The sequence below is a fragment of the Salvelinus sp. IW2-2015 genome, linkage group LG11, assembly GCF_002910315.2.
Source record: "Salvelinus sp. IW2-2015 linkage group LG11, ASM291031v2, whole genome shotgun sequence".
NCBI classification, from domain to species: domain Eukaryota; kingdom Metazoa; phylum Chordata; class Actinopteri; order Salmoniformes; family Salmonidae; genus Salvelinus; species Salvelinus sp. IW2-2015.
Genome location: NC_036851.1, coordinates 3,752,701 through 3,767,905, shown reverse-complemented (window position 1 = coordinate 3,767,905; position 15,205 = coordinate 3,752,701). Strand labels below are relative to the sequence as shown.

Here is a 15,205-nt window from a genome sequence, read left to right as displayed (position 1 = left end):
GCATGTGTGGGGGATGGCACAAGGGGGCTATCTGAGGCATGTTGAGCAGAACTAGGGGCTCCGCAGTAAAATAAAACAATGAGAGCTGCCCTAAACAACAGTATACAAGGCATATTAAAGAACAACCAGGCATATTTGGGGCGGCAGGTAGCCTAGTGGTTAGAGCGTTGGACTAGTAACCAAAACGTTGCAAGATTGAATCCCTGAGCTGACAAGGTGAAAATCTGTTGTTCTGCCCCTGAACAAGGCAGTTAACCCACTGTTCCTAGGCCGTCATTGAAAATAAGCATTTGTTCTTAACTGACTTGCCTAGTTAAATAAAGCTAAAAAAATATATATATATATTGAGATTAGATAGAGGCATAAAGCAATCACAGGTGTTGATTGGGAGAGCTAAGACAACAACGGGTGAGACAACAACAGGTAATCAGCTAAGACAACAACAACGGGTAAATGGCGATGAATGGGCAGAGGAGGGTCAGTTAGTTACACACAGGGCCTGAATACGAGGCTTGGGCCGACAGATAAACAAAATGAAGTACCGTGTTAATGAACATACACATCAGGTCAAAGTCAATAACAGATATGCTACTGTATACTGTAACATGGAGGAACTTGGTTTGCTGCCAGTCATCAGATGCATATTCCACCAAACCTAAATCCTATCCTTGGCTGATCTCATGTGGCTCCCATACGTTCAGTATTTCCCCCTTGGCTGACCTCTCCAAGCCCCTAAACCTAATTCAGTCTGATGGGTTTACATTGCGCCCCATAGGGGGTCTGAATGCATCTCAATCCCTTCAGATAGTCTGATTTAATTAAACCCCTTCGACATGAATAAAACAACTCAGATCTTATTTGGGCGATCAAAAATCCTATCAAAGCAGTGCTTTACCATTGATCTGTGAGATATCAAAAATGAGATAGAGATACAGTAAAGTATTCCATATTCCAGCTTCCTGGTTTGGTGCTTTACTACACTGTCTTTCCAGAGTACTTTTGGTCATTAATATCCGTTTCTACTTCAGTGAGCAATGCAGATATGGGCTTGTAATCTCAGGTACACATTTCCCCTTTCAGTAGGACAATAACCTAAAACACAAGGCAAAATATACACATTGACTGTTCCTGAGTGACCTAATTACAGTTTTGACTTAAATTGGCTTGGAAATCTATGGCAAGATTTGAAAATGGCTGTCTAGCAATGATCAACAACCAACTTGACACAGCTTGAATCATTTTTTAAAGAATAATGTTAAACTCTTGTACAATCCAGGTGTGCAAACCTCTTACCCAGCTCTAATCGCTGCCAAAAGGTGATTCTGACATGTATTGACTCAGGGGTGTCAATTCTTATGTAAATAAGATATTTGTCTTCCATTTTCAATAAATGTGCAAAATGTTGTGTATTGTGTGTAGATGGGTGACAAAAAATATATAATTAATCCATTTTCAATTCAGGCTGGAACACAACAAAATATGACTTGTTTCAGGAAACTAGGCATATGTCGCACGTCACTACTTCACAGGGGAGGAAACCCAGCCTAAAACCCCAAACAGCAAGCAATGCAGGTGTAGAAGCACGTGTACATGTACACGTACATGAACATGTGTACATGTCGAGACCATAGTGACCGATCCACTTAGCTAGATGTGGCTAGGGGGTGGTTATAGCATTTCCTTTACATGACACATCAATTTAAACAAATGTGTCAGGTAAGCGTCATCTAATAATGATATAATATTTATCAAAAATTTGATCTGGACATTTGCTGTTTTGAGATTTTTACTATGCAAGTAACCAGTTCACTGTACCAATTACACCTTCTGTGAACATAGATGTTATTTGATATAGCATGTGTTTACCAAATGGACTTAAAGAAATGGGTGGGGCTAAGGCTTAAGAGGGTTTGAACGGTCCTGAATGGGTGCAGACAAAAAAGAGCTCTCCAGTAGATGTAGCAAAACATTCAAAGACCATTTTCTCAAAAGTGAGGTTACAAGTTTATCAACATTCAAAGCAGAATTACTTTCCCATCGTTCCTCAACTGTAGTGTATGATATACCATTTTCTAGCTCTGAGTCTCTGCTTTTATCCAAATGTTAAAAAAACACAATTTAAATTTCGCTACATAAGACTGAATCGAGGCAGTTGGTCACAAATGTGGAATAAGTCAAGGGGTATGAATAATTTCTGAAGGCACTGTATATTCATAGATTTGTCGGTCAATTCCTCCTCCCACCATGCACTCTATAAATAACAGCCCTTCATTGACATGGAGGTAGGCTAAGTTAAAACTGTCACACCCTGATCTGTTTCACCTGTCCTTGTGATTGTCCCCACCCCTCTCCAGGTGTCGCCCATCTTCCCCACTATCCCCTGTGTATTTATACCTGTGTTCTCTGTTTGTCTGTTGCCAGTTCGTCTTGTTTGTCAAGTTAACCAGCGTTTTTGTTCTCAGCTCCTGCTTTTCCCAGTCTCTCTTTTCTTTCTTTCTCCTGGTTTTGACCCTTGCCTGTCCTGACTCTGAGCCCGCCTGCCGATCTGTACCTTTGCTCCACCTTTGGATTGTTGACCTCTGCCTACCCTTAGCCTGCCGGCCGTCCGGTACCGTTGCCCCACCTCTGGTTTACTGACCCCTGCCTGCCCCTGTTAGAACATTAAACCATTGTCAATTTGACGTGTCTGAATCTGGGTATTACCTTGATTCCTGATGAAAACCATTGGCCTACCTTTTAAAATAGCTTAAGATTAAGAAGAAAATCAAATTGATCTGATTACATAAGATGATTTATAACAGTATTTTGGTCTGCAAAGCTTTCTGCTAGAAACAAGCTGTAAAATACCTGGGAAAGATGTGACGCCAATATATTTGGGGATATACAGTGCACTCGGGAGGTATTCAGACCCCTTGACTTTTTCCACATTTTGTTACGTTACAGCCTTTTCCTACAATGGATTAAGTTGTATTTTTCTCTAATCAATCTACACACAACACTTCATAAAGACAAGTCGAAAACAGGTTTATAGACATTTTTGCAAATAAAATACAGAAACACTGTCACGCCCTGGCCTTAGTTATCTTTGTTTTCTGTAATATTTTGGTCAGGGTGTGACAGGGGGGATGTTTGTGTGTATTTGTCTCGTCTTGGGTGGGTGTATGGTATAGGGGGTTTTGGTAGAGTGTATGGGTTTGTGTTGAGTGTAGGTATCTAGGTAAGTCTATGGTTGCCTGAATGGTTCTCAATCAGAGACAGCTGTCATTCATTGTCTCTGATTGGGAGCCATATTTAWGGCAGCCATAGGCATTAGGCTATTGTGGGTAATTGTCTATGTCTATGTGTAGTGGTTAGTGTCAGCACTATTTTGTTTGAATAGCTTCACGGTCGTCTGTTTGTTGTTTTGTTCGTTTGTTCGTCTTCATAATAAAAGAAGATGTCTTTCTATCACGCTGCGCCTTGGTCCTCTATTCAAAGTTACGACGATCGTGACAAACACCTTATTTACATAATTCAGACCCTAGCTCAGGTATATCCTGTTTCCATTGATCATCCTTGGGATGTTTCTACAACTTCATTGGAGTCCACCTGTGGTTAATTCAATTGATTGGACATGATWTGGAKAGGCACACACCTGGGTATTTAAGGTCCCACAGTTGACTGTGCATGTCAGAGCAAAAACCAAGCCATGAGGTCGAAGGAATTGTCCGTAGAGCTCACAGACAGAATTGTGTCGAGGCACAGATCTCGGAAAGTGTACCAAAACATTTCTGCAGCATTGAAGGTCCCCAAAAACACAGTGGCCTCCATCATTCTTACATGGAAGAAGTTTGAAACCACCAAGACTCTTCCTAGAGCTGGCAGCACAACCAAACTGAGCAATCGGGGGAGAAGGGCCTTAGTCATAGAGGTGACCAAGAACCCGATGATCACTCTGACAGAGCTCTTCCAGAAGGACAACCATCTCTACAGCACTACACCAATCAGGCCTTTATGGTAGAGTMGCCAGATGGAAGCCACTCCTCAGCAAAAGGCACATGACAGCCTGCTTGTGCTTGCCAAAAGGCACCTAAAGGACTCTCAGACAATGATAAATAAAATTCTCTGGTCTGAAGAAATCAAGATTGAACTCTTTGGCCTGAAWGCCAAGCGTCACATCTGGAGGAAACCTGGTGGTGGCAGCATCATGCTGTGGGGATGTTTTTCAGCGGCAGGGACTTGGAGACTTTAGATCACTCCATAAGCTAGCTTTGCTATGGAGAGACATTTTGAAGTGGAGGACTTGATTAGCWATTCATTTATAGGTGTTGGCTAAAGCCTGTGTTGACCTTGTGTTTAACCAACCTGACAGCAGCTAGCTAGCTTAGCTTGGCAATAGCTGCAGCTGGCTAGCCTATCTAGCTAGCTGATATTTCTCTGTCACYTCCCAGTTATGCCAAGATAGCAAGATGTACCAGTGTCTGGAATGTGTTTCATGAGACACTCGTTCGACAACACCGTGCTACGAAAGAAGCTTGCAACTAAGTTTTATCAGCTCATGTAAAGACACGTTACCGCTGAAACAATGTCAACAACTGTGAGTTGAATGCAAGCTTAGCTGTCAACACAATATTCTATAACTGTCTAGTTTTGTTTCATCTCATCTCTCCGTATGTCTGTTGTTAGATCTTTCCTGCGGGACAAATCCCAAAATAATATGCCTACAGGTGTAGCTACAGTGCCTTCAGAAAGTATTCATACATTTTCACATTTTCACCCATCTACACACAATAATGACAAAGTTAAAACATGTTTTTAGAGACTTTTGCTAATTTAGTGAACGTTAAATAAAAAAAATCAAATTTACATAAGTATTCACACCACTGGGACAGTGCATGTTAGGCAGCAAGTACAGCTGTGAGTCTTTCTGTGTATGTCTCTATGAGCTTTGCACACCTGGATTGTACAATATTTGCACATTATTCTTGCACATGATTTACGTTGGTTGTTGCTAGACAGCCATTTTCTAATCTTGCCATAGATGTTCAAGCCGATTTAAGTCAAAACTGTAACTAGGCCACTCAGGAACATTCCATGTTGTCTTGGTAAGCAACTCCAGTGTATATTTTACCTTGTGTTTTGGGTTAGTGTCCTGCTGAAASGTGAATTTGTCTCCCAGTGTCTCTTGGAAAGCAGACTGAACCAGGTTTTCCCATAGGATTTTGCCTCTGCTTAGCTCTATTCCATTTATTTTTAACCTCAACAACTCCCTAGTCCTTGCTGATGACAAGCATAACCATAACACGATGCAGCCACCACCATGCTTGAAAATATGATGAGTGGTACTTAGTGATGTGTTGGATTTGCCCCAAACAAAGCACTTTGTATACAGGACATAAAGTACATTTCTTTGCCACATTTTTTGCAGTTTTACTTTAGTACCTTCTTGCAAATAGGATGCATGTTCTTGAATATTTTTACTCTGTACGGGCTTCCTTCTTTTCACTCTGTCATTTAGGTTAGTATTGTGGGGTAACTACAATGTTGTTAATCTATCCTCAGTTTTCACCAATCACAGTCATTACACTCTGTCACTGTTTTAGTCACCATTGGCCTTCATGGTGAAATCACTGAGTGGTTTCTTTCCTCTACGGCAACTGAGTTAGGAAGGATGCCTATATCTTTGTAGTGACTGGCTATATTGATACACCATCCAAAGTGTAATTCATAACTTCACCATGCTCAAAGGGATATTTAATGTCTGCTTTTATTTTTACCCATCTACCAATAGGTGCCCTTCTTTGTGAGGCATTGGAAAACCTCCAAAAGGCTCCTTAACAGCTTCTACCCCCAAGCTATAAGACCGCTGAACAATTAATCAAATGGCCACCTGGACAATTTACATTGACCCCCCCCCACCCCTCCCCCCTTTGTTTTTACACTGCTGCTATTCGCTGTTTATTATCTATGCAGAGTCACTTTACCCCAACCTACATGTACAAACTACCTCGACTAACCTGTACATTGAKTCGGTACCGGTACCCCCTGCATATAGCCTTGTTATTGATATGTAATTTTATTGTGTTACTTTGATTTGATCTTTCAACATCCACTATAGCTTGTTGAATAGATTTGGTCACATGAGAGACATTCCTTCCCCTCTTCCATCATCAGCATAGGGAAGCCCCAATACCCCTACCTACATTCGAAAACACATCGTTAATCATAATATTGAACAAAATAGCACTGATAGCACTGCCTTCAGGAATACCATAGGCATCAGATAAAATCAGATACATCTCAACATCAACTGTTCAGAGGAGTCTGTGTGAATCAGGCCTTCATGGTTGAATTGCTGCAAAGAAACCACTACTAAAGGACATCAATAAGAAGAAGAGACTTGGGCCTCCCGGGTGGCGCAGTGGTCTAGGGCACTGCATCGCAGTGCTAGCTGCGCCACCAGAGTCTCTGGGTTCGCGCCCAGGCTCTGTCGCAGCCGGCCGCGACCGGGAGGTCCGTGGGGGCGACGCATAATTGGGCTAGCGTCGTCCGGGTTAGGGAGGGTTTGGCCGGTAGGGATATCCTTGTCTCATCGCGCTCCAGCGACTCCTGTGGCGGGCCGGGCGCAGTGCGCGCTAACCAAGGGAGCCAGGTGCACGGTGTTTCCTCKGACACATTGGTGCGGCTGGCTTCCGGGTTGGAGGCGCGCTGTGTTAAGAAGCAGTGCGGCTTGGTTGGGTTGTGCTTCGGAGGACGCGTGGCTTTCGACCTTCGTCTCTCCCGAGCCCGTACGGGAGTTGTAGCGATGAGACAAGATAGTAATTACTAGCGATTGGATACCACGAAAATTGGGGAGAAAAGGGGATAAAATTTTAACCCAATTGAGATGGTTTGGGATGAGTTGGACAGCAGAGTGAAAGATAAGCAGCCAGCAAGTGCTCAGCATATGTGGCATATACTCCTTAAAGACTGTTGGAAAAGCATTTCTCATGAAGCTGGTTGCCAAGAGTGTGCAAAGTTGTCAACAAGGCAAAGGGTGGCTACTTTGAAGAATCTGAAATATATATTGATTTGTTTAACACTTTTTTGCTTACTACATGATTCCATATGTGTTATTTCATAGTGTTGATGTCTTCAATATTATTCTACAATGTATAAAATAGTAAAAATAAAGAAAAACCCTTGAATGAGTAAGTGTTCAAAAATGTTTGACCGGTAGTGTACTTTAAGATGGCAGGTGACACAATTACTGAACGGAAACACCTGTGTCAATTAACCACTTCCATTTGCTGTACCAATAGAAACAAGAAACACTTAACAATATTATTATTTGACCCTGCTGGTCATCTATGAACTTTTGCACATCTTGAAGAACAATCTGGCCTTAATGGCCAAGTATTATTAGAATCTCCACCTGGCACAGCCAGAAGAAGACTGGCCACCAGTCAGAGCCTGGTTTCTTCCTAGGTTGCACTGTTCCACAAGTAAATTAGTCAACGTACTGTATGTATGATGAGGCTGACTAATACATTGTTCACGCCATTCCACAGACCTTTTAACCCAGGACCAAGTTCAGGAAACTCTGAGCTAATCAACTCTCAAACACCAAGGATGCTAATCAAACACCAAGGATGAGACCAGTGGACACAGTAGCCACAAGGCCTGGATTTTAATAGCCTCCAGTCCAGCTGAGGTGCACCGATCCAGGCCTGATGCACTACAAAGGCCCCTGGCTATAGGCCCACAGGCCTGAGCCAAGAAACCAGGTGCACAAACAACTCAAGGTTAGGCGGTCTACTCTGGCTTCCAGGTGCATCACAGGAGTGATTTAGTGCCAGCTTCTGCTAAGCAGGGCCAGCTTGCCCCTGTTCCCCACACATATAGGCACTGAGCGGGAATCAAAGTGCCAGATTAGCGGTTAAATATCAGCATTAAAGGTTTGTTTGGCTAGGCAAACCACCCGGGGTAGGAACAATGGCTGGCTGAATCTGGACAGGATGGGAGGAGGGAGGGAGGAAAAGAGCGAGAGAGGAGGGGGAAGCATGTTTTTCTGAGCCATATACCAAGAAGTCCTCCTTTTCTGAGGGGAGAAGTGATAGAACAAATATATAGGCTATTTCAGGTTATTTACAATGCCCTGTCAATTAATCCACTCTTTCTCAGAAGAAAGCGGAGAGTGTGCCCACCCGCCCATCCTACAATACCAGACGATTACCCAGCAGTCTACGCTATCTGTGAAGCAACCCTTGTTTTCCACTCCCTTAACCATAATGTTCTCTTTGTTTTTGTTCAAGGCGAAATTAGTATGCATTAGTAAATGGGAGAAGGGGGAAATAGTGGAATGGAATGCACACTGCTGATGGTGGCTGAAATAATGAGGGGTTTGCTGCTCAGATGACTGTGGAGGAACCCAGCGGAGTTCTGACTGACTGGTAATAGCCTGGTATTAAGGAAGCCTAGCGTTAGCCTAGCCGTTAGCCTTTACCTGCTAGCTMTTAGCAGGTAAGCCGTTAGTACGTTAGCCGTACCTTTGACGATTAGCTCTGCGTAGTTGGAGACCCCGGAGCCACCATCGGAGCGGATGACACAGCGATAGCGGCTGGTGCTTCTCTGAGACGTGTCCCCGACYCTGACGGTGGCCGAGAAACGCCGGTGGTTCACCACCCGCGTCACCATGAGGGCTGTGTCTTTACCATTCCACTGCTGTAGATGGAGAGAGACKGACACTTTCTTACTAACACATGTACACACAGTATTTATCACGTTGGTATGGTAAAAAAGGACAAACTCCACATATGGACATTCAAATCTGTTAACCAAAGAAACCAGCAGTATGGTTAATGTTTGTCAGAAACTGCAACTTTTTCACTGCACTTTGTCCTTACGATATCAACTCGACTATAACAATCTCCCAAAAGTAATTTATTCCAGCATGTACCTGATACTTTTTTCTGCCCTGGATACTACTCCATTGCAAATTCCATTACTATAAGATGAAAACATGCTKGTGCAGTACATTGGTGGCTGATAGAGAGGCAGTCGTCCATATCAAAATAACACTTTATACTCAGGGCACAGATTGTATGGATATCCCCACAGAGTTTATACCATTACAGTGTTTGTGCAAGTACAGCAAGGAACTGGACCATGCTGTAAGTGTAATTTCACAAGGGCGGGGTCATAACATTGCAACAGAAATCAACTAAAATGCCCTGTGTATTCTACATGATTGAAAAAGCTACAGAAGCTAGTCACTAAAGGTGGATGCATCCACAGCTACATCTATGAATTTGAGATTGGTTACTTCTCCAGCCCCATGCCTCGGGCACGGCTGCCATCTGTTATTTTTCTAATTAAAGATTGCAGCTTTAAGGTGAGAGGGATAAGATGGATGACATCTATAGTGGACCGAAGGGAAGCAACTCGCCTGTAGCCACAGTTGGTCGTGTTGTGACCACTTCCCCCCGGCGGTACACTGGAAGGTGGCGTTCTGGCCCACATTCACCTCCACATTCTGCAGCCGCAGGAAGTGAGGCGCTTTCCCTGCAAAGGGGCGGGAAACACACTCAATACAATGACTAGGCATGCATAAGCACAAACACATACTGTATCAACTGTTTGACAAGCATTGAGTAATTGAGAAAGCTGAGTTATGTGAGGAATAAAGGAAACAAATACACACAACATTAAATTACCAACAAAAGTGTTTTGTAGATCAGCGTGTTTTTTCTTTTCGTTCTAAAATCTAAAGTTACTTAAGATTTCAGGTCACCTTTCCTTCCCTTCCGTAGAATTGTCTCCCCTGGTCTGCTCAGTGCACACTAATGTCCAGCTGAAAAGTAAATGAACCGAGGCTGCTCTGTATGGCATTGAAACGGCATTGAAACGGCATCTCCTAATCTCATTTTCACCGCGCCTAGAAATGTAGGCCTAATAGTGTATTCATTGATCATTTCAATACGAGAATTTATCTTGACGTTAATTTCCCCCATTGAAGAAAAAAGCCGACTGGATTCTTTTACTCTGCAATTTATTTACCTTTGCTTCCTAATCTTATTTGAATTKAGCACTGAGTGCTCTGTCCTAATTCCCAGGGAAAGCTCTAAGTCTAAGTACAGAAAGAGAAAGAAAGAAAGAAAGAGAACACATCTAGGACACTGAGTGCCTTGGAGGAGTCCAAAGATGTGAGGCAAAGACGTTCTGTCAGCTTTGAATGATGAAGGTCCTGAGTTTGTTCCTTTTTCTGTGCTCCGCAATCTACCTCGTCCTCCCTCTATTCCCCTCGGTCTGTGTGTCCCCCACTCCCAAACACACACACACACACACACACACACACACCAAATACACACACATACACACACACACCAAACACACAGCCTGTTATCCAGAAGTGTGAGACCAGATGATGCTCCATGGGGTAGTGTCACTTACGGCATGGGTGGGCCAACACTCGGACCTCGTCCACCGCGATGAACCCTGGATGGCCCTGTACGGATACAGACTCGAAAATCACCTACCGCAAAGGGGGAGAGGAAGAGAGATGGGGAGAGATGGGAGTGGGGAGAGAGAGGAGAGAGTGAGAAACACAATTTGTACAGGCATTTTTCGTTACCCCTGCAAAACTCACCTGGACACCCTGTAAGAACGGCATCCACCATGCTGTCAACAACATTCGCCATCTCTAACTACACACCCTTCAAAATGCAAGCTTTTTGCCACATTGACAGCAGCTCTTCCCATTGGGACAGCTGCAGCAATATCTTCACGTCATAATTAACAAACAATATAGGCGGATTGCTGCTGCTGTTCACATATGGGCCTGGCAGAATGTGCAGGCCAGTAGAGCCGTGCCATGTGCTTGGGACATGTGGGGCTCACACAGGGCTCTCGGTGAAGGCTGCCAGACTGGGAAGAGGGACTCAGGCCTTCAGGTCTCTGTGGCCAGAGAGAGACAAATACGTATTTCACATTATAGGGCCAACCCGAACCCGACTCTGTTATTTTATTTTCACATTGTCCTTTGCAGCACGTTCCTACAACTATGTTTGATGTGTAACCAGGCCAGCCCAGTACAGCTTGGCTTGGCTCAGCTCGGCGTGCTCATCAAGCTGAGCTGACAAGGTAAAAATCTGTCGTTCTGCCCCTGAACAAGGACGTTAACCCACGGTTCCTAGGCCGTCATTGTAAATAAGAATTTGTTCCTAACTTACTTGCCTGGTTAAATAAATAAATAAAATCAAAGGACAAGAGAGAGGGCTGGAGGCAGAGCCTCCTTCCAACAGGTATAGTCAGGTGTTTTAGTCATAGCAAAAGCCTCCAAGGTTGTTGCTTTGRTCATAATAGGTTAGGTTTGGGGGAAATAACTAAATGGGTAGCTTTTTATACGGAATGTTAAACACCAGTCACAACGTCAACAGTGAAGAGGCGACTCCAGGATGCTGGCCTTCTAGGCAGAGTTGCAAAGAAAAAGCCATATCTCTGACAGGTCAATAGACACTGAACAGAGGGACTCTGCCTAGAAGGCCAGCATCCCGGAGTCGCCTCTTCACTGTTGCCGTTGAGACTGGTGTTTTGCGGGTACTATTTAATGAAGCTGCCAGTTGAGGACTTGTGAGGCGTCTGTTTCTCAAACTAGACACTCTAATGTACTTGTCCTCTTGCTCAGTTGTGCACCAGGGCCTCCCACTTCTCTTTCTATTCTGGTTAGAGCCAGTTTGAGCTGTTCTGTGACGGGAATAGTACACAGCGCTGTTAGAGATCCTCAGTTTCTTGGCATATTCTCGCATGGAATAGCCTTCATTTCTCAGAACAAGAACAGACTGATGAGTTTCAGAAGAGATTCTTTGTTTCTGGCCATTTTGAGCCTGTAATCAAACCCACAAATGCTGATGCTACAGATACTCAACTAGTCTAAAGAAGGCAAATTTTATTGGTTCTTTAATCAGCACAACAATTTTCAGCTGTGCTAACAATTTCAAAAGGATTTTCTAATGATCAATTAGCCTTTTAAAATGATAAACTTAGATTAGCTAACACAACGTGCCATTGGAACACAGGAGTGATGGTTGCTGATAATAGGCCTCTGTACGCCTATGTAGATATTCCATTAAAAAAATCTTTCCATTTGTAGCCGTTTCCAGCTACAATAGTCATTTACAACAAAAAATGTCTACACCTTATTTCTGATCAATTTGATGTTATTTTAATGGACAAAAATTWGATTTTCTTTCAAAAACAAGGACATTTCTAAGTGACCCCAAACTTTTGACCGCTAGTGTATATGTATTTTTGTATTAATGGAAAATGAAACATTAATATTATTTGATAAGATAACCCCCTGAGTCAATACGTGTTAGAATCACATTTGGCAGCTATTACAGCTGTGTCTTTCTGGGTAAGTCTAAGAGCTTTGCAAACCTGGATTGTACAATATTTGCCTATTATTCTTAAATAAATTCTTCAAGCCCTGTCAAGTTGGTTGCTGATCAATGCTAGACAGCTATTTTCTAGTCTTGCCATATATTTTCAAGCCGATTTAAGTCAAAACTGTAACTAGGCCACTCAGGACTATTCCATGTTGTCTTGGTAAGTAACTCCAGTGTATATTTGGCCTTGTGTTTTATGTTATTGTCCTGTTGAAAGATGTATTGGTGTCTGTTGGAAAGCAGAATGAACCAGGTTTTTCTCTAGGACTTAGCCTGTGCTTAGTTATATTCATTTGATTTTATCCCCCCCKAAAATTAATTAGTCCTTGCTAATGACAAGCATACCCATAACATGATGCAGCCACCACCATGCTTGAAAATATGAAGAGTGGTACTCAGTGATGTGTTGTGTTGGATTTGCCCCAACCATAATGCTTTGTACAGTATTCAGGACAAAAAAGTAACTTCTTTTCCATTTTATTTGCAGTTTTACTTTAGTACCTTATTGCAAACAGAATGCATTGTTTTCACTCATTTAGGTTGGTATTATGGCATATCTCAAATGTTGTTGATCCATCCTCAGTTCTCTCCTATCACAGCCATTTAACTCTGTAACTGGTTTAAAATCACCATTGGCCTCATGATGAAATCCTCTCCAACTGAGTTAGGTAGGACACCTTTATCTTTGTAGTGTCTTGATACACCATCCAAAGTGTAATTAATTACTTCACCTTACAGATAATTTTATGTGCGGGGTACAGAGATGCGGTAGCCATTCAAAAATCATGTTAAACACCATTATTGCACACCGAGTTAGTCCATGCAACATAGTGTCTGAGTTGTTAAGCAAATTTTTACTCCTGAAGTTTTTTAGGCTTTCCAAATCAAACGGGTTGAATACTTATTGAAATCAAGACATTTGAGCTTTTACTTTTCTATTAATTTTACAATTTCTAAAAACACAATTCCACTGACATTATGGGGTGTTGTACAGAAGAGTATTAGCACCAAGTGAACAGAAATAATAAATAAATGTTGATGGGTGGTGGTACTTCGATAGTTTATGTTCTTGCATGGATAGTACTTTAAAAAAGTGGGAATATTTCGAGAATCAAGTCAAAATGTAGAGAATAAAGTTACAGTTTTACTTAAAGATTAAAGTAGGGGATTTGGTTAACTCCCTGGCGTCCTGTGTGTGCCACTGTTGAAATGCCTGCAGTTAGATAACCTGGTGAAACTATACTTTAAAATTGGCTTTAGTAACAAGGAAATCCTTTCTCTTTTAGCACATGATAACCACATTATTGTAAGTAGGCCTATTAGGACCTGGAAGAGGTTGTGCCACAGATTATTTTCAGAAGGTAGAAACACATTCGGATGAGGTATTTTGTATGGTTGGTTACATACATAGGAAGAGACAGGTGGGTTGTGTGTGTGTGTGTGTATGTGTGTGGGGTGGGAGTCTAATACACTTGTTCAAACAGGCATCACACACAAACAAACACACACACGGTATCCCCAAAGCAATACCATTCTAAAGGCAATGGTGCGTTGTCAGACTGCGATGGAGTTGAGGTCAGGGCTCTATGCAGCCCAGTCAAGTTCTTCCACACCAATCTCGACAAAAGATTTCTGTATGGACCTCACTTTCTGCACAGGGGCATTGTCATGCTGAAACCGGAGAGGGCCGACCCCAAACTGTTGTCACAAAGTTGGAAGCACAGAATTGTCTAGAATGGCATTGTATGCTGTAGCGTTAACACTTCCCTTCACTGGAACTAAGGGGCCTAGAAAACCATGAAATTCAGCCCCAGACCATTATTCCTCCTCCACCAAACTTTACAGTTGGCATTATGCATGGGGCAGTTAGCATTATTTTGGCATCCGCCAAATCCAGATTTGTCCGTCGGAATGCCAGATGGTGGTGTGATTCATCACTCTAGAGAATGCGTTTCCACTAGTCCAGAGTCCAATAGCGGTGAGCATTACAAATCAAATCAAATTGTATTGGTCAGATGTTATTGCGGGTGTAGTGAAATGCTTGTGTTCCTAGCTCCAACAGTGCAGTAGTATTTAACAATTCACAACAATACACACAAATCTCAAAGTAAAATAATGGAATTAAGAAATATATAAATACTAGGATGAGCAATTTTGGAATGACATTTACTAAAATACAGTAGAATACAGTATACAGTCGTGGCCAAAAGTTTTGAGAATGACAAATATTAATTTTCACAAAGTCTGCTGCCTCAGTTTGTATGATGGCAATTTGCATATACTCCAGAATGTTATGAAGAGTGATCAGAAGAATTGCAATTCATTGCAAAGTCCCTCTTTGCCATGTAAATGAACTGAATCCATAAAAACATTTCCACTGCATTTCATCCCTGCCACAAAAGGACCAGCTGACATCATGTCAGTGATTCTCTCTCAAGGATATTTCTGCCAGTAAGATTGCACCTAAATCAACCATTTATCAGATCATCAAGAACTTCAAGGAGAGTGGTTCAATTGTTGTGAAGAAGGCTTCAGGGCGCCCAAGAAAGTCCAGCAAGCGCCAGGACCGTCTCCTAAAGTTGATTCAGCTGCGGGATCGGGGCACCACCAGTACAGAGCTTGCTCAMGAATGGCAGTAGGCAGGTGTGAGTGCAATTGCACGCACAGTGAGGCGAATACGTTTGGAGGATGGCCTGGTGTCAAGAAGGGCAGCAAAGAAGCCACTTCTCTCCAGGAAAAACATCAGGGACAGACTGATATTCTGCAAACGGTACAGGGATTGGACTGCTGAGGACTGGGGT

The 15,205-nt window shown here is 42.7% G+C and overlaps 1 protein-coding gene across 1 annotated transcript in view; it reads right to left on the bottom strand.

Moving 5' to 3' along the window:
* Positions 1–15,205, bottom strand: part of LOC111969673 (receptor-type tyrosine-protein phosphatase T-like) — a 398,678-nt gene that overhangs the window by 213,611 nt on the left and 169,862 nt on the right. The window contains exons 4-6 of the mRNA XM_070445814.1: positions 10,411–10,492; positions 9,407–9,522; positions 8,508–8,682 (exon numbers count right to left, since the gene is read on the bottom strand). Coding sequence (XP_070301915.1) covers positions 8,508–8,682; positions 9,407–9,522; positions 10,411–10,492 — 373 coding nt within the window. The remainder of the gene's footprint in view (positions 1–8,507; positions 8,683–9,406; positions 9,523–10,410; positions 10,493–15,205) is intronic.